The sequence below is a fragment of the Plectropomus leopardus genome, chromosome 14 (assembly GCF_008729295.1).
Source record: "Plectropomus leopardus isolate mb chromosome 14, YSFRI_Pleo_2.0, whole genome shotgun sequence".
Lineage (NCBI taxonomy): Eukaryota > Metazoa > Chordata > Actinopteri > Perciformes > Serranidae > Plectropomus > Plectropomus leopardus.
Window position 1 is genome coordinate 13,611,984 of NC_056476.1, and position 19,238 is coordinate 13,631,221.

Here is a 19,238-nt window from a genome sequence, read left to right on the forward strand (position 1 = left end):
TACTAATACATATAAAGTACCAGGAGCAAGCATACTTTAGACCTTCAGCTATACTTCGTCAGTATGTGAAGAAAAGTGCGCTCTATAAAGGAAACAGCTTTAATGCTAGTTTATACTGTCAGATTTCTGTGTCTTGCCACTATTGTTTTATATTGTTTTAATTTATCAGAGCTGGCTTGAAAGCCCTTGTAGTAAAGTCCTAAATCTCTGTTTTCATCCCAGGAGTATCTGAACAGGAAGAACTCTGGCAATGGGTATAGCATCCACCAACCACAGGGCAACAAGAAGTACGGGACAGAGAAATCCGGCTTCCTGCTCAAGAAGAGTGATGGGTGTGTAAAAGCATTAGTTACAGTGTCCAAATGTCAGGTCAAAAGCAGCTATAGTACAAGTATTGTATTAGAATTGGAAACACATGGAAGACATAATGTGAAAAACATGCTTTTTAACACCAAAATGTGCAGTAAAGTCAATAATAATCATGTTATTTAATGTGTCGCAGCTCATTAAGTAACAGCTTGAGTAGTTTTTGTTTCTGCAAAACTTCCGGGTTTCCTTCCACGTTCATATTTTAAAAAATGGCAACATTTTCAAAGTAAGTAATGCTGCTGACAAAGGCAGTAGCGATCACAGCCGGGTGAAGAGTAAGCAAGTAAGGCATGAAGGGAGAAGGGGGAATTCAAGCTTTGTCTACCCCACCTGGTCCTCATTATTGTGAGATGAAGATTCAAGCAGGGGCCCCTCCTGTGGAACTTATTGGCAGACTGGCTAACTGAGCGGATCCAGATTTTGCATCATGCGCGTGCACACACACACACACACACACACACACACACACACACACACACACACACACACACACACACACACACACACACAAAGAGCTAGATTACCGTGTGATAAGGAGAGGGGATGTGGTTCAGTAGGGTGATTGGGAGATGGGGGGAAAGCAAACTTTCTTCAGGCCACTGACACAAAACAGAGCACATTTTCAGCCATTTTACCTGTTCAATCAAGATAATGAAAACAAGAGTGAAGTGCTGTGAACAGGAGTGAGCTGAGCCAGCAGTGTGTAGATCTCCATTACACAATTCAAGGGTACATGTTAACACTTTGCCAATTTTCTACCAGCTTTGTATCATAACAGTGTGGGTAGTATGTGTAAAAGAAACTTTAGTAAACTGTGTATGTGGTTTTATATCATCCAGTAGATTTTTGCAGTTGCTCAAACTACAGATAGTAATTCTGGATTTTTGTAAGCCTGCCACCACAGACACAAATATAGGAATGGATTGAGAGACCCACCACTCTCTCTCTCTTAAACTTGGATCAAACTGTAAAATTTGCAGTGGTGATCAGATATAAACCAAGTTTCTTTTACTGCATCGCCTATTTCTTGCCTACACTGTTAAGGTGTATTACGAGAAATTTGTTAACAAGAAGTTGGCACCATACAGTTTCTCTATTGTAGAAACAGAAACTAAAAATAAATAATAATAATACTAATAGTAATAATTATAATAATTATAATAATACATTTTATTTATAAAGCACTTTTCAAGTACTCAAAGACACACTGTACAATAGGTTAAAAGCAACATAAACATAAACAAATACTGAGATCAAACTTTAAAAGTATGCAGTGCTGAATAAATACGAACAAAGATTCTCTTGCTGCTTAACTTATTTCTCACCTCAAATGTTTTCAGAAACTTAATTTAACTTACAGTTTATTTGAATTGCTTTATTACCAGCTGGCCGCCATATCGTTTCTTATAGAAAATGCCCAAGCTTGCATTACGCCACCAGGAGCATTCATAGGCCTGCAGCATGGTGCATTCTGGCAGCTGTAGGTTTTCTACCTCTTGAGCAAAAACAAATACCACAGCCCTTTTCCTCTGTTATCTCAGGTCATGTAGCACCAATTTCAAAAGTATTTGTGTCTCTCAGCTGCATAGATAGCCCAGTTTTATGAAAAGACTATATTTCCAGCCATAAAATATCTCTTTAATGCTCTGCACAGAAATCATCCAGGTTCATAATGTTGTGTCAACAGTTTGTGTATGGAATCTCTTTTTTTTTTTTTTTGCTCAAATTTGATTTTTTTTTTGGTATCTCATACTGCAGGATCAGGAAGGTTTGGCAGAAGAGGAAGTGCGGAGTGAAATTTGGCTGCCTTACCATTTCCCACAGTACGGTGAGGACACATGGGCTAAACTGCCACCAAGCATCCAGATTCAGATCAAAGTGTGACTGAAATCTATCCAACTTCTCCAATCCATACTGACATTAGCATCTGTGTGTCTTAGATCAACCGACCACCAGCCAAGTTGAACCTACTGACCTGTCAGGTGCGACCGAACCCAGAGGACAGGAGGACCTTTGACCTGGTCACTCGTATGTTTATTCTTGACTTTTGACCCTTCACACTTTACCCTTAACCCATCATTAAAGACTCTAAATAATCATTTGCAGTGCAGCTGTGTAAAATGTTGCCAATCTGGCCCCACATGAATAGAAATGAGGATCAGACATGTTTTATTGTTTTGCACCAGTTCTAGTCATGCAACCTTTTTTTCCACTGTCCCGTTAACTTAAAAACCCTCTTTACTTCTTAGCTGCTTAAATAATTTATTTTCTAACAATGTTGAACCGCCATTTCTCTTTCTCCATAGATAATCGGACATACCATTTCCAAGCAGAAGACGAGCAGGAATGTATTATGTAAGTGTTAAAACGACTGTAGGCTCCCTTCCTTACCTCTTGTTTTTCTCTTTGTGTCAGCAAGTTGTTACATGTCATGCACCTTTATATGAGCTTGGGCCTGTTTGAGAAAGGAGCACTCAGACTTAACAGAGGAGTATGAAAGATGATAAAAGAGAAAGATAAAGATTGTGTGGTTAAAAAAAGAGGAGTATATAATCATATGATGTATGCAGAGGAAAAAGCAGGGCAGACAATACCCAAAAAGGGAAGGAAACTAAATGATGCAGAAAGAAAAGGCTGTCCTCTCGGAGCCCCCTGGCCCAGCTGCTTTTGGGTGGGACTCCTCTTTCCAGCCACAGACAGCAAGCAAAGGAACTTAGTGTTTTTGTGATGTGGGGATTGAGGGGAGTGCGTGTGGGGCTTTCTGTCCCTTACTCTTCCCTTGTGTGCAGGCCTCCAGGCTGATTCTTTGATGTGATGAGCTGTGTGAGTTTAGGGACAGAGGGAGATGGAAATGGGTTAAAGAGAAAAGTACTGAGGCCTCAGAAATGAAAGACATGGGGTTTAGTCTGAGTCTGGGTGGCAGAGAACTCATGAAACTGAGAAAGTGAGAGTGATGATGACTTATCACAGGCAAAAACATGTGCAGAACACATGGTGGATTACTTTTGATCTTCTGGAAATGACTGAAATTATCAATCCTTTGTGTCTCTTGATGCCACAAACTGTTGCTTTCCCTCTGAGTGGGCTTCTACAAAATGTGCAAATTGTAAAATAAATAACCTTTTTCCACTTTGTGCCTCTGTGCTGGCTATAAATGAGGCTGGAGGCATTATGTTTTCGGGTTGTCCGTCTGCCCATTGATCCGTCCTATTCTCATGAACATGATATCTCAGGAATTTCTTCAGATTTGGCACAAATGTCCTCAGCGCTGAAATTATTACATTTTGGTGGTCAAAGGTCAAAGTTACTGTGACTTTGCATCCATCTCATTCTCATGAATGTGATATCTCAAGAAAGCCTTGAGGGAATTTCCTTAAATTTGGCTCAAATGTCCACTTGGACTCAAGAATGAACTTATTAGAATTTGGTGGTTAGAGGTCACTGTGACCTCACAAAACAGATTCCTATGCTAATTAGTAAAATAAATTCACACAAATGTTTCATAGAATACGTGGTGAAGTGATGACATTTTATATTCAAAAGGTCAAAGGTCAGCTTCATTGTGACATCATAATGGCATTATTCAACATTGGAACTCAGGAACAGAAGGGGGGACGTTTGGTCAGATACAGACTTGGTTGGATACATCTTCAGTATTTTCACATAGATATAAACTGTACGTGCAACTTGACTGGTTTGCAGAAGTATGCAGCCGCTAGGTGGTAACTCCAGATTTTAACTGTTTTCTGTATTACTGTGCACTTTTACTTTAGTTGGGTGTCAGTGCTCCAGAACAGTAAGGAGGAGGCCCTGAACACAGCACTGGTTGGAGATCAACTCCAGGTCCAGGACAGCGGGCTCCAGGAACTCTCCCGAGCCATCATCGCAGAGCTTCGACACATGCCTGGCAACGAGGCCTGTGCCGACTGTGGAGCACCAGGTCAGCCAGTTCTTGACAATCATTGCATAAAGAAAATTTAGAAATACACGGTGGAGATGAAATGAGAATATTTTCTAACCAGTTTAATTTATTCTAAGAGTGTGATCATATTCATAGCCAACAACATCTGTCAATTCCAGCTGTGTTTTTAGAGTGTTAATGAGTTTCTAACAGCCCGTCGGCTTCTTTTGCTCCGTGTCTCTCAGATCCAACATGGCTGTCGACCAATCTGGGCATCCTGACCTGTATAGAGTGCTCTGGCATCCACAGAGAGCTGGGTGTTCATTACTCCAGGATCCAGTCGCTCACTCTGGACCTGCTGAGCACCTCTGAGCTTTTGGTACTAAATGCACACATGGAAACACACACCAAACACAGACTAAGTCCAGATGGATTTTATATTGTCAGGGTTTCCCTAATTGCACACATGATGTAACCATCTGCCTTTCACTGACATGCTTTTATGTGACATCTTTGTGGCTGCATTGTGTGTCACTTCAGTTGGCCGTCAGTATTGGCAACACCAGATTCAATGACATCATGGAGGCGGGCCTTCCAAATGACTCTGTCAAACCACTGCCACAAAGTGACATGTGAGTCCATGGTTTCTTTTAAACTAACAACCGGTTGCTCAAAATAATTAAAAAAATACAATTTGGTGATTGAAACTTGTATTTTTTGCATTTAAGGAATGCCAGAAAGGAGTACATTGTGTCGAAGTATGCTGAGCGTCGTTATGTGCTGCGTAGAGAAGAAGCAGACCCTGGGAGGCTGTATGATGCCGTGAAGAGCCGTGACCTCACTTCTCTTCTACAGCTCTACGCTGAGGGAGTGGACCTTTCCAAACCCCTCACACTGCCTGATGGACAGGTGAGCAGAATTTATAGCCTCAAGTGGATTTCCACGCCAGCATTTCTTTCTTCCTGAAATGTGTCCTCTGTTGTGGTGGGAATGTATGCAATAAATTCATATCATCTTCTGACAAATTTGAACTCCCACAGTTGTCATGCATTTAGGATATATGTCAGCTGCACTCTGACAAGACCCAGCTTGTTTATAGCTACACATACATTAATGGAGTGTTTCAAAAATGTTACTAACATGTTTCTGTCACTTAAAACCTGTCGGTAAAACAACTAAAAATAGAATCATGTCCTCCTTATGTTTAAAAATGCCACAACATACAGTATGTAGGAGGTGTGTGGATAGTTACAGCATGTGAAGTATGTGTTAATGGTCCTCTTGTGTGCATGCTTCATGAGAGTGGGTAGTCAAAGGCCCTCCCATCTATTCTGGCCTCTAATCCAATCTTTTCCCCCTTTTGCTCTCCTCACCCACTCATCCCTTTTTCCCCGCCTCTGCTGTCTCTCCTCAACGCCTCGTCTTCTTGTCTTTAATCACGCTCTACCCTCCCTGTCATACACTTCCTGCTCAGCTTAAGCAGTCTGTGCAACACTGCTGACTTCACTGTGTGTGTGTTTGTTTGTGTTGGTTAGTCCTCGTTTATTATTTCAGCTTTTAGGTCAGAGCTCACGTCTCCCGAGAACAAGTGAGACAAGCTCATTGAATTACGCAGGCACTTCTCTGTCTTTATTCTGCCCCTCCTTTTGCACTTTACACAAACAGATGATGTTTAAAGCTGTAGGCCTGTTTTCGCTTTTTAAACACAGAAACAAGTTGTTTTGTAATCTACCATTGACACTTCTGGTATTCTAGTCGCATGTCTTAACACCTGATTGGCAGAAACAAAATGCAGCCACTTAAGGCCACTGACTGACAGTCAGAAAAGTTGTACAGACGGGCCGAAGGTCAACAATTTGGCCTCATTTTTGCTTTTTTCTTCTTGCTTAAGGGGATCAAAGAGACAGCTCTCCATGTTGCTGTGCGTCAGGAGGAAAGAAGCTCTCTGGCGCTGGTGGACTTCCTCTGCCAGAACAGGTCAGACACTGATAAGTAGTCTTGTATGGGTCTTATCTCTTTTGCATGAAAATAATTAGGCTCTTGATCAGTATTGTTTGACTGCATAGAAATTGGGTAGACATAGGCATAGAGTTTCACGGTACAGTGACCATGTGTAGAAAACATCATGGTTTCATGGTGTCACAGTATTAAACTGTTATTAGAGCTTGAGCACTAACTGGGGGGGGTCGACTGCGGAGCTTTATGGTTTTCGTTGAAGGACGTGGACGTGGAGGGGCCTAGAATTTATATGTTTTGCCACCAAATCAGAAGTTTCTAACACTATTGCACATGATCCAATCTTCCCCGAACTTCACATTTGGTAAAAGTCCCGCCCTGAACAGTTGTGAAAGCCCCACATATTGGTAAAGGAAAAACAAAGTTTTACACTGAGACATTCAGCTCCGAGCAGGTTGACTTGATTGATCTCAAAATTGTCTCAAAAAATCCTTCTGCCTACTGAGCGTCCCAATAGTCAGAACTAAACATGGTGCAGCAGCATTTTGTTATAATTCAGCACTAACCTGGAATAACCTCCCAGATGAGGTTTTGCAAGCCCAGACTCGGACCACTTTCCTTTTTTACACTGCCTACTCCAACTGCTAATGACTACCAACTTATTTTTAAACTTGATTTTAAATAATTTTGAATTATCTTTTTATCTTTGCACCTCTTGTTTGCATTTTTGCTATTTTTAATAGTTATATATATATTTTTAAATCATTTAGCAATTCATTTTACCTTGTATATCTATCTCTTTTTTTTTTATAAATTTTTTTCTTTATTTTATTACTCTGTAAAGCACTTTGAATTGCCCTGCTGTATGAAATGTGCTTTACAAATAAAGCTGCCTTGCATTGCCTTACTGTTGCTGTGGTGACACATTATTCGCCAAAAACCAGAAGCTCTGTTTTAGGGGGGAAGGATGCTTGAAAGCTCACAAAACCCACACATCAAAAGTCCTAAAATGTGACATTTGCTATGATTTTTTTGCTTTGATGTGCCAAGATGGCTCTGTAGCGCTCCCCTGGGAAATTTTAATGGAACAGCCCCCTCGGTATGTTTTATCTAGAGGTAAGACACTTTGGAGGCATGTGCAACACCCAGAGACCTACAAAAAAGCCTCTGGGAGCAATGCCTTAAACCCAACAGGACGTCTACCATTTTTAAAGTTATTCAAATTTTTAGGCAATTCTCCATTGTTTACTGTGGAAGACTGAGACTGCCAAAATCAAAAATAAATAAATAAATGTGCCAATAAATGAATGAATATGGCCAAAATGCCAACATTTAATTTATTTCCATTTTAATGTTCCATTTTATTTACCAGTTTATTCGTTTTTAAAAATTTGCTATTTGCTATAATATTAAAATTGACAGGGTCAACCTCTGTGTCCGCGAATGCCACTAACTGAAAGACACTGTTAGTCAGAGCGTCCACACGAAACAGTAGATAGTCCTGACTAATGGTGTTTTTTTAAGCGAGATCAGCTAAGAGCCTTAGCTCCCTGGCAATCTTCTAGCAAGTAGTCATTTTAGTTTTCAAAAGAAGATGATGAACTGCTGGCCGTTGTTGGTAAATAAATAAGCAAATAAATATAAAAATGAACAAATCTGTGAATTAAATGGAAAATGAAAAGGGAAATGTATTAAATATTGGCATTTGGGGCATATTCATTTATTTATTTAGTTAGTTATTTATTTTGGATTTTGGCAGTTTCAGTCCTCCATAGCTTACACTACTCGCAGCACTCTAAAACACAGAGTGCGCCGCAGAGCGGACGGTGTTGCAGGGTGTTCTCACGGTAAGCCACATTGAAATATACAGTTAAGTTAATAAACAATGGCCCCATCATTTTGCAAACGAAGAAGACGATCTGAGGTCGAAGGGTGACGAGAGGAGAGGACTACTAACGTCCAGATTTTATCGCTATTTAGCGGCTTTTCGGACCCTCTCGGCATTTTAACTTATATTTCTGGGCTGCTAACTCTCACGCTCCTGGCATGTGACACACGCTTTCACCGTCAGTCTCACGCTGTCATGACACCAAAGCAAATCTCACGCCAAAACTCTGCAACAGCAGAAGTACTGAACGATCATGTCATGTAGTGAAGGACTGACAGTGGAACTGAGCTTTTTATTTGACAACCGAGCGGCGTGTCATTATAGCGGATCAAACAGCTGATCGCCCTACAGCGCATGTTTTCGTCCATTAGAGAGTACTGACATATTTTATCAAGTGGATGGTATTTAGTTCGTTTGTTAGTAACACAAATATCTGTGTATCGTTTTCACTGACCCTGGCATCATCCATAAAGTTTTAGTCATAGAGCTTGTTCTGTTACAAAAGCACTATCATGGCTGTACTCGAACCGACGTATTTCTGCTTATAAAGCGGGTGTTTTATCACCTACACCACGCTGTATATCAATTTGCCTCTGGAACGTCTCTATACATTTTATATTTGGATGATAACCTTTAAAAACTAAGTATGGAGTGAGATTTGAACACACTATCATTGATACATTAACCGGTCTCTTAACTCACTGAGCTAAACCTTTTTTAATTTTCTTGTAAATTTTAGCTGTATTTCATACCATAAAACCCTTAAAATAGCAGAGGAATAGCGATATATTATATTTTATTTTCTTTATGCCATAAAATGTCATTTGACTGTAGATTCATACAGTTTAGACACTGATTGAGATATTGCAGATCAAATTAAGGCAATAAAGTTGAGAAATATATTGTTTTGGTTAAAAAAAAACAGGTGAAGTGGTCCCAAAACAGGTAAAACCAGTATTGGCAGATGCGTCTGTTGAAATCAAGTAATATCGGCCTGACTCATATATCAGTCAAGTTTTCGACAGACTTCACTGTAGATGCTGAATTTTGCATTTCAACAGCATATGACCCTTATATCAGCAGAGCAAAGAGATATATCAGCTGATATTTTATTTTATTTTATTTATGCCATAAAATGTCATTTGACTGTAGATTCATACAGTTTAGACACTGATTGAGATATTGCAGATCAAATTAAGGCAGTAAAGTTGAGAAATATATTGTTTTGGTCAAAAAAAACAGGTAAAGTCATCCCAAAACAGGTAAAACCAGTATAGGCAGATGCGTCTATCGAAATCAAGGAATATTGGCCTGACTCATATATCAGTCAAGTTTTCGACAGACGTCACTGCGGATGCTGAATTTTGCGTTTCAACAGCATATGACCCTTATATAAGCAGAGCAAAGAGATATATCAGCTGATATTTTATTTTATTTTATTTATGCCATAAAATGTCATTTGACTGTAGATTCATACAGTTTAGACACTGATTGAGATATTGCAGATCAAATTAAGGCAGTAAAGTTGAGTGATATATCGTTTTGGCCAAAAAAACAGGTGAAGTGGTCCCAAAACAGGTAAAACCAGTATCGGCAGTGACGTCTGTCGAAATCAAGGAATATCGGCCTGACTCATATATCAGTCAAGTTTCTGACAGATGTCACTGCTGATACTGAATTTTGCGATTCAACAGCATATGACCCTTATATTAGCAGATCAAAGAGATATGTCAGCTGATATTTTATTTTATTTATGCCATAACATTTCATTTGACTGTATATTCATACAGTTTAGATACTGATCGTGATATTGCAGATCAAATTAAGACAGTAAAGTTGAGTGATATATATCATATATCAGTCGAGTTTTTGACAGACGTCACTACAGATACTGAATTTTGCGTATCAACAGCATATGACACTTATATCAACAGAGAAAATAGATATATCAGCTGATGTTTCATTTTATTTGTGACATAAAATATCATTTGGTATTATCTATGAAATTTCAGCCATGGATCTTGCACTCTTGTATAACCACCAGCCTTGTAGGGCTTGAACCAGCAACCTTTGGAACTCTAACTGATGGTCTTATCCCCTCAGCCACACATCAGTCACATTTCAGGTTTTAAACGTTCCCTATATCTTTCATATTTGGACGATAATCTTTAAAAGTCATATGTCCTGAACAAGGCTTGAACTTACAACTTCAGACACTCCAACCAGGTGTCTAATCCACTGAGCCAAACCTCCAGCCACTAAATGTTTTTGACTGTTTTTTTTTTTCAACATTCTATACTATGACGCGTCTCAACGTGTTTTTCAGCTGTTTTTTTGGACATGTCCTATTTTGACATGTCCATTAGAGAGTACTGGCATGTTTTAATATTCACGTGTATGGTATTTTGTTTGTTTGTTTGTGACATAATTGTCTCCCTGTCTTGTATATTTTTAGTTTTCACCAATTCTGGCATTATCCGTTAAATTTCAGCCATGGATTTTGTACTATTGCAAAACCGCTTCACTTGTGAGGCTCAAATTGCAACCCTAGGAGACTCCTAAAAAAAAATAAAATTTAGACAATGACCTTTGAAAGTCACCTGTCCTAAGCAAGGATTGAACATGGAACCTTATGGATATTAACTCTCCATCCAACCCACTGAGCTAACCCTAATGATACAGATATATTTTCAACATTTTGTTTCAATTGTGAAAATTGGAAGGTATATGTAACATCTCAAGATTTAAAAAAAAAAAAAAAGCCTCTTGGAGCCATACCCTAAACCCAACAGGAGGTCCGCCATTTTGATTTGAATTTTAATCCTTTTCCATTTTCAGCCCTTATTCTTTAATGAACTTAATAATGAACTTTATTGGTTTATGTTAACACACAAAGGCAAAATACACTACCAAATGAACATTAGGACCTTTCAATCATTTAAAAGTAATAAATAAAAAATAAAAATAAAATAAAAATTTTAATCAAAAAATAAGAAAAATAAAGAAATGAAATAAATTAAGAAAATAGAATGAACGAATAAAAAGGTGGGGGAAAAAGGGGTTGGGATTAAATAAATAAAAATAAAATAAGGGTAAAAAAAACAATTTGTAGGCAACTGTATTGGATCAAAACATACACATGCAGACATTTGGTGGCTATTAGTTACCCTACAATGTGTTTCTGGTACTTGTCAATGCACATTCAGGTCTGATTTTTGAAACATACACTTTCATTTTAAATGAAAGTTTTGTAAAAAGTCTCCCTTTTGACATAAAATAAAGGTGAGACTCTTGTCTAGTTGCATTTTTTTTTTTAATTTTTAAATATCGCTAATAAGTAAATGTACACAGTATGATAATCATCAGTTTTCACACTACAGTATATCATGAGATCTGTATAGTACTGCAGCCCTACATAGAATGTTGTTATCACCATCTGCTTGTACTCTGTTTTTGCTCTACAGCAACTGTCTGGAGAAAAGAACAGCAGAAGGAAACACAGCTCTTCACTACAGCGTCCTGCATCACAAAACCGAGTCTCTAAAGTTACTGCTTAAAGCAAAGGCAGCATTACACACAGGTATTTATATACATATATATATATTCTCTACTTTTCTGTAATGCTGTGTAATCAACAAATACTGTAAAAGCACATCTTCCTCTAAACTTCTTGTAGTGAACTCTGCAGGAGAGACGGCCCTTGATACTGCACGGAGACTGCAGCACGCTCAGTGTGTTGAGCTGGTGAGATCCCACTTTCTAGCTCTCTCTTTTTTTATATATTCAACTTTTAATTCATAAATTCAGAGAACACACACAGTCAGGAGGTAAATTCAACTAAGGAATCAAATTACAACATTAAAATGCCTACCAGAGAGCCCGCTCCAGAAACTAAACAAGACAACTTCCTCAGCTGGAAATACTGCCTTGAAATAACTCCCCGTGCACCAAAGCTCTGTTAAGGTCTCACTCCCAGGACAAAGAATCTTATCCTCATCAGGCCCCAGTGTGTATCATTTATAAACTGGTTTTATTTTCTTACCGGCCATCTGCCCTGCTGAATCAGACCTGCCTTGCGCAATATCCTGTTTGATTGTGCACAGCTTAAAAGTTCACCCTGTGCACTTACTGGCTGAATTAATTTCATTTTCTGTCTAGCTTTAAAAAAGAAAAAATCTGGAATCTGCAATGATATATGACTCTGGACTCGAGACTTTTCCCAAATGATTTTTATCTAACCTGCCTGACTTATTCCAAGTTGTTTTTTTGTTTTTTTAAACATCTGCTGAACCCAAGGCCACGCTGATATGACTGATCATTGCCAGTCAGGATGGAGTTTTATGTAGTAGATTTTTCCCAAAATTGAACGACAATCTGTGATACATTGTCAGAAATTCTAATCCTGCTTTCCACTATCTTTTTTTTCATTCTTCCTCAAAATATTTGCCAGCTAATCTAGAAGCATTAATGTGTTTGAACTTATCTGAATCTAAAACTCCCAAAAACTACTTCCCAAGAGCAGCCACGAAACAGAACGATTCCAACAAAGTGGCAGAAATGCACCTCATTGAGTAAAGCTAAGACCACACTTAATGCATTATAGCTGCTATGCGTGTATTATTGTGCTATGTGGTATGAGTTGATGAGACTATTCTGAATGTTTGTGCTCCTGTGTGTGTGTCTGTGTGTGTGTGTGTGCGCGCGTGCGCGCGTGTGCGTGTGTGTGTGTGTTAGTTGGAGCTTGCCCAGAGTGGGAAGTTTAACTCTCAGATCCACGTGGAGTTCACATGGGAGACACATTCTCAGGAGTTTTATGACAGCGAGGATGACCTGGATGAGAGGGTAAACAACAACAACAACAACAACAACATCAGCAACATACACACACAAAAACAATCTTATTACTAACTTTGTTTCTCTGCCAAAAAGCCTTTTGCAAAGTTTAAAGGGCAATATAGGGGGTTTCCACTGCAAATTTCCTCTACTTAAGAGAAAAAGGCAATACAAAAATGAAAAAGTTAAGAAAAAATTAGTAATTAACCTCTTGCTCCTGTACACATTCTTCCAGGTGAGCCCATTACCCAAAAAACACTCTCCACCGTCCTCCAGTGTAAGTGGTGGAAATGCCTTCGCTCGCTGGAGTGTAGTAAATGGTGCCAATGGTAATGCGGGAAGCAGGCCTTGTCAGACATATGAGAATCTAGACTTCTTATACAAAAATCCCCCAGCCAACAGCGCCCCCTCTGGAGCATCAATGCCGCCGCCACTGCCAGCTAAATCCATCCAGCGAGGTGAGCTACTGCAGCGTATGGCTTATCTGCATCATGAAAATGCCCTAACCATTCCTGATTTTTAATTTGTATTACTGAAGGGTTTAATCAGGTTGAATTCAGTTAGATTTGGTTTATGATAACATGCACTGCTGCAAAAAACGGTGAAGATACAATGTGCAGTGTTGCTCTTGATTCAATTTTTGACATTTTCTTCCTGTCCTCAGGTCGCTCAGACCCCCAGATTTCGGTCACAACACAGGAAGGCAACCCCCTCCCACGACGCTGCTCTAATCCAGCCTCACACTCCTCCAGTCCCCACACACAGACGAGACACAGAACTTCTTCACCCAACACAGAAAACCAAGGAGGTAAACCGCCGAGGTCTCCCCACGGACAGGGAGCTCTGCTGCGGGGACAGAGGCAGACCTGGGACGGCCAGCCTGCTGCTAGTTCTGGTTCTCAAGCCAGCGTCACGCCAACTTCCTCTCAGAGTCACATAGGGCCTGTCAGGTAAGACAGCATTGTTACATTTTTTCTCGTGAATAAATGATACATGTACATTTAACTTAAATTCAATGAATCGTTATTTTATTGTGTATGAAATTATTATAATGTTTACCAAACATTAGTTAATATCAGTAATACTGTAGTTTAGTTTATTGTTGACCACATTACATTTTTTATACTTTATGAAGTTGTTAATGATTTCCAAATGATTTGTAAACCTTTAAGAAATCATTTGTGTAAGTATATATGTAGATGGATGAGATATCTGTAACTTTTTTTAATGGATATTTATTGATATAAACAATATTAGTATTTATTAACCATTTTCACAAAATGTTACAAGTCATGTGTCCTCTCATGTGACTTTTCTACCGTAGTTCAGAGAAGACCACATCGTACCGTCGAACCAGCAGTGGAGGAGGTAACCAGGGGAAGTGCGGTGTGTTGTCTCCGACCTGTGTGGGCAGTCAGGAGGAGCTGTACTGCAGCTTAGTGGGGAATGGACCAGGCCTCACCCCAGCTCCTGCTCCTGCTCCTGCTCCTGCTCCCGCTCCAGCGGCGCCATCCTCACCTGCAGTGACCTGTGCCCCACGACCCCGCAGGAATGCTATGGTACAAACACACAGAAACTTCTGTTTATTGCATTCAGCTTCCAGTATCAGTCCACCATATCACAATCTTCAATTCCGCAGCCCTTTTTTCTGTGTAAAATCTGAAAAAAACCTGTGAGATTTCACAGTCGATATAAATTTGCTGTAGGCACACTGGAAAATATATTGCCTGTCTCCTCCAGGTGTCTGGCAGCAGGCCACATCAGAAGCGTGTCAAGGCTTTAGTGGACTGCAGAGCAGTCAGTTCAGAGCAGCTTGCCTTTTTCAAAGATGAGATCATTGTGGTCACGGCCACTAATGACCTCCACTGGTGGGTAAGTGAAACTGCAACTTGATTTCACCTTTGTGCCTTTTTCATTTCTGTGGCGCAGCAATGTGAAAGATTTAACAGTAAGTGAAATGTACTTTTTATATATGCTCACTTCATAATTGTTAAATTACTCTATCAGTTATGTGATTTATAATTCTCCCAAGTATTTAAATTTTTGTTTGTTGTGTCTGTTACTTGAGTTGCATTGTATAGGTTGTTACGCTAAGTATCTCTGTCTGTTTTGCTCTAAGCTTCTGTAACAAAGGAAGTTCTGGATTCAGGGATAAATAAAGTAATCTGGCTCTTTCTTTATCTAACAGGTTGGGCACATAGAGGGGGACCCATCCAGGACTGGGACCTTTCCTGTCAACTATGTACACAAACTAACTGACTGAATGGACATGGAAATATGGAAGAACTGTGTGCTAACACATCAAAGGAACTGAACCAGCATTGGATGCTTACTGGAGACTTATCGTCGTCAGACAGACTGGATTTTATTTACAGGAGAGGACATTATCCTGGATCTAACTCAACCTGGAGGGTTTGAGCAAACTGAGAATCTTTCCATGAGGATATACTAGCCAAGAGAGACCTGAGGATATAAATGGTACAGTTTTACAATTTTAACATTTACTCGTTCTGGAAACCAACAAGGGAACTGAAGCCTTTTAGAGCCCCATAAAACCCCTTTTTCAAGGACAGTGTTTCCCCCTATGTTGTTGTAGCCTTGTTTTTTTAGCTGCAGTTGTCCCTTTAACTTTTAATGATGCACAAAATTTTGCAGATGTTTAAATTGTCTAAATTGATGATCTAGGACTTTTAACTATTGGCGCGACGTACTTGCAGGGCAAAAACCCTTTAGGGCACTTTAAACTCATTAAGAAGAAATCTTCGAAAGAGTTGGCAGAGCTGTAAATATATACCCCGCCAGCTGCTGTGAATGAAGATCTAGCTTCTTTTTGGTCTGAACGTAAACGGTTCAGTCTCTAAAATCACAGTATACTGAGACCTGGACTTGAGGTTCGTACCTGCCCAGTGTCAGTTGCAGCCCGCCCTGGGACTCTGTGCTTGCCAGTCTGTCTCCACCAAAATGGCAAGCCTCTGGGCAAAGATGTGAAACTTTAGCTCAGCCATCTTGATTCTGGGCACAGCTCACTGGCTGCTAGGAGAGATCCAATTTCCTCTGGCTCCAGGCATCTGTCTCTGGAGAAAAAGGAATAACGACGGTGTGTTATAAAAAAGAGAAAAGACTCTCACTATTCTTCCAGGAAATAGCACTTAAAGAGAGCTTGTTAGTAACAGCACCCCACTGCAGTCATTTGTGTAGTGAACACACACACTTACGGTTGGCACGTGTGCATCACACAAGATATACACAAGCACATCGCATCTGAGATTTAGGAACCTTTAGGACTTAACGGAACTGCTCCACTTTTTGTACTAGTAACGCATTTTACAGCTATTACACATAGTTTGTTGTACATACTAAAAATATCCGCTGATGTACAGTATATATCACCTGTTTTCTCAGCCGTTATGCATTACAAAAGGATTGTTTATTACAGATAGTGTTACTTCATTTTGGTAATTTGAAGTCCTTTGATTTAATGTTGTTTGTCCTCTGTTCTTTGTCATTAGTTGTCTAAACGGCTGTCAGACAGAAAAAAAAACGAAAGGGACCAGACAGTTGCTTAATCAGTGTAAAGAGAGGATCTTGTCTCAGCAAACTGCAAACAAACACCGACAGTAATGGGTAAAGGTGGGCAGGAAGCAGGTGTTCGCTTCTTTTTAATCATTGAACAAACAACTCTGTTTGCTTGGTACTGTTTCTGACGCTATTGTGTTGTTACAGTGTTGAAAATTAAGCAAACAAATCATGAGACAAGCATGTTATCAGATAATTGTGAAGCAGGGGGTGATTGCATTTAAGTACAAATGTAAGTAGAAATTGTCAAATTTAAACAATAGTACATTAACTCATTTTAGTCGGTATATTTGTAAATACATATAAAACATGTTCAATAAAGTGCCGTACACTCTTTTATAGTGTAAATTAGGTGTTATTTTCTGCATGTGGCATGATAGGGTGGGCTAATATATTATGGCAGACGCAAAGCCATAGAGCTACAAGCCCTTAATGCTCAGCACAAGCACACATTGCTTAAATAATTCAGTGAGTGAGGGCGCATATAAAAGCTACTTCCTAGTGATGTGTATAAATGTGCATAAAACCTATTGTGACAGGGCTTAGTGGCCATGATTATGTTGTGCACGCTTAAACAAATGGATCACAAGTTTGTGTAAGAGGGTGATTCATAAAAACGGTGACTTATTCCAAAAATACACTAGCCTTTATTATAAGAAGTCCGATAATTCAAAATCAATAGACTCATGCTACTTTATAGCTGTAGGTTACATACAGGTAGATTAGGGATTTTTTTTTTCACAAACTGCAATTTCTCAAGAAGGACAATCTAAAAAAGACAGTATATCTCTTAGTGAAAACGGCCCCCAAATCCATAAAATAGCATGGTGAAGAAGTGACAAAATAGCAAGGCTATAGTATGGCGAAAATGCTAAAATTTGACGTGTCCAAAAAACAGCTGAAAACCACTTAGTATAGCATGTAGAGGCTTCTTATACTATAAAGTGTTGAAAAAACATCCCCCAGAGGCCTTAAAGCCCATAAAATAGCATGCTGAAAAAATGACAAAAAAGCAAGGCTATAGCTGTTTTTGGACATGTCAAATTTTAACATTTTCGTCATACTAAATCCTTGCTTTTTTGTGATTTTTTCAACATGCTATTTTATGGGTTTTTGGAATGTTTTCAATGTTTTTTCAACACTGTGTACTTTAACAAGCCCTTACATGCTATACAAAGTGGTTTTCAGCTGTTATTGGACATGTCCAATTTTGACATTTTCGCCATACTATAGCCTTGCTTTTTTCGTAATTTTGTCAACATCCTATTTTTTTGGTTTTTGGGTTTTTGGGCCTTTTTTTAGACTGTTTTTTCAACACTGTATGGTATAACATGCCTCTACATGCTATACTAGGTGTTATTTTTGCTGTTTTTTGGACATGTCCAATTTTGACATTTTTCGTCATACCATAGCCTTGCTTTTTGCTTCATTTTTTCAACATGCTATTTTATGGGTTTTTGGAATGTTTTTCAATGTTTTTTCAACACTGTATACTTGAACAAGCCCTTTAATGCTATACTAAGTGGTTTTCAGCTGTTTTTTGGACATGTCCAATTTTGACATTTTCGCCATACTAAAGCCTTGCTTTTTTCGTCATTTTTTCACAATGGTTTTTTATTGTTTTTTGGGCCATTTTTGAATGTTTTTCTAACACTGTATACTTTAACAAGCCCTTTCATACTATACTAAGCCGTTTTTGAATGTTTCTTTCAACAATTTATGGAATAACATGCCTCCACATGCCCTAAGTACTTTTTAGCTGTTTTTTGGACATGTCAAATTTTGACATTTTTGCCTTGCTTTTTTTTCGTATTTTTTTCAACCTTTGATTTTATGGGTTTTTGGGACGTTTTTGGGACGTTTTTGAATGTTTTTTCAACACTGTATGGTATAACATGCCTCTACATGCTATTCCATGTGGTTTTCAGCTCTTTTTTGGATGTCAAATTTTGACATTTTTTCCATACTATAGCCTTTGCTTTTTTTCAGCCTTCGATTTTATGGGTTTTTGGACCGTTTTAGAATGTTTTTTCAACAATGTATGGAATAACATGCCTCTAAATGCTATTCTAAGTGGTTTTCAGCTGTTTTTTGGACATATCAAATTTTGACATTTTTGCAATACTACAGCCTTTTTTTTTCGTCATTTTTTCAACATTGTTTTTTATTGGTTTTTAAGCCATTTTTGAATGTTTTTTCAACACTGTATACTTTAACAAGCCCTTTCATACTATACTAAGCGGTTTTCAGCTGTTTTTTGGACATGTCCAAGTTTGACATTTTTTGCCATACTATAGCCTTGCTTTTTTCGTAATTTTGTAGAAATGCTATTTTTTGGGTTCTGAGGTTTTTGGGCCGTTTTTGAATGTTTTTTCAACACTGTATGGTATATCATGCCTCCACATGCTATTCTAAGTAGTTTTCAGCTGTTGGAAAATTTGGAAAATTTTGCCATACTATAGCCTTGCTTTTTGCTTCATTTTCTCAACATGCTGTTTTATGGGTTTTTGCAATGTTTTCCAACGTTTTTTCAACACTGTATACTTTAACAAGCCCTTTCATGCTACACTAAGTGGTTTTCAGCTGTTTTTGGACATGTAAAATTTTGAGAATTTTGCCATACTATAGCCTTGCTTTTTTTGTCATTTTTTTCAACCTTCGATTTTATGGGTTTTTGGGCCGTTTTTGAATGTCTTTTCAACACTGCATGACAGC

General features: G+C 38.8%; 1 protein-coding gene across 1 annotated transcript in view; it reads left to right on the top strand.

Annotated features, from left to right (window-relative positions):
• The window catches only part of asap3 (ArfGAP with SH3 domain, ankyrin repeat and PH domain 3), a 34,620-nt gene extending 17,749 nt beyond the window's left edge, over positions 1 to 16,871 (top strand). The window contains exons 10-26 of the mRNA XM_042500394.1: positions 223 to 332; positions 2,128 to 2,197; positions 2,310 to 2,397; positions 2,676 to 2,724; positions 4,143 to 4,309; positions 4,516 to 4,649; positions 4,811 to 4,902; positions 4,999 to 5,179; positions 6,162 to 6,247; positions 11,579 to 11,694; positions 11,791 to 11,858; positions 12,849 to 12,956; positions 13,183 to 13,405; positions 13,612 to 13,897; positions 14,272 to 14,506; positions 14,688 to 14,819; positions 15,136 to 16,871. Of these exons, the coding sequence (XP_042356328.1) occupies positions 223 to 332; positions 2,128 to 2,197; positions 2,310 to 2,397; positions 2,676 to 2,724; positions 4,143 to 4,309; positions 4,516 to 4,649; positions 4,811 to 4,902; positions 4,999 to 5,179; positions 6,162 to 6,247; positions 11,579 to 11,694; positions 11,791 to 11,858; positions 12,849 to 12,956; positions 13,183 to 13,405; positions 13,612 to 13,897; positions 14,272 to 14,506; positions 14,688 to 14,819; positions 15,136 to 15,210 (2,220 nt within the window). The 3' untranslated portion in view covers positions 15,211 to 16,871. The remainder of the gene's footprint in view (positions 1 to 222; positions 333 to 2,127; positions 2,198 to 2,309; positions 2,398 to 2,675; positions 2,725 to 4,142; positions 4,310 to 4,515; positions 4,650 to 4,810; positions 4,903 to 4,998; positions 5,180 to 6,161; positions 6,248 to 11,578; positions 11,695 to 11,790; positions 11,859 to 12,848; positions 12,957 to 13,182; positions 13,406 to 13,611; positions 13,898 to 14,271; positions 14,507 to 14,687; positions 14,820 to 15,135) is intronic.
• Positions 16,872 to 19,238: the final 2,367 nt, after the last annotated feature.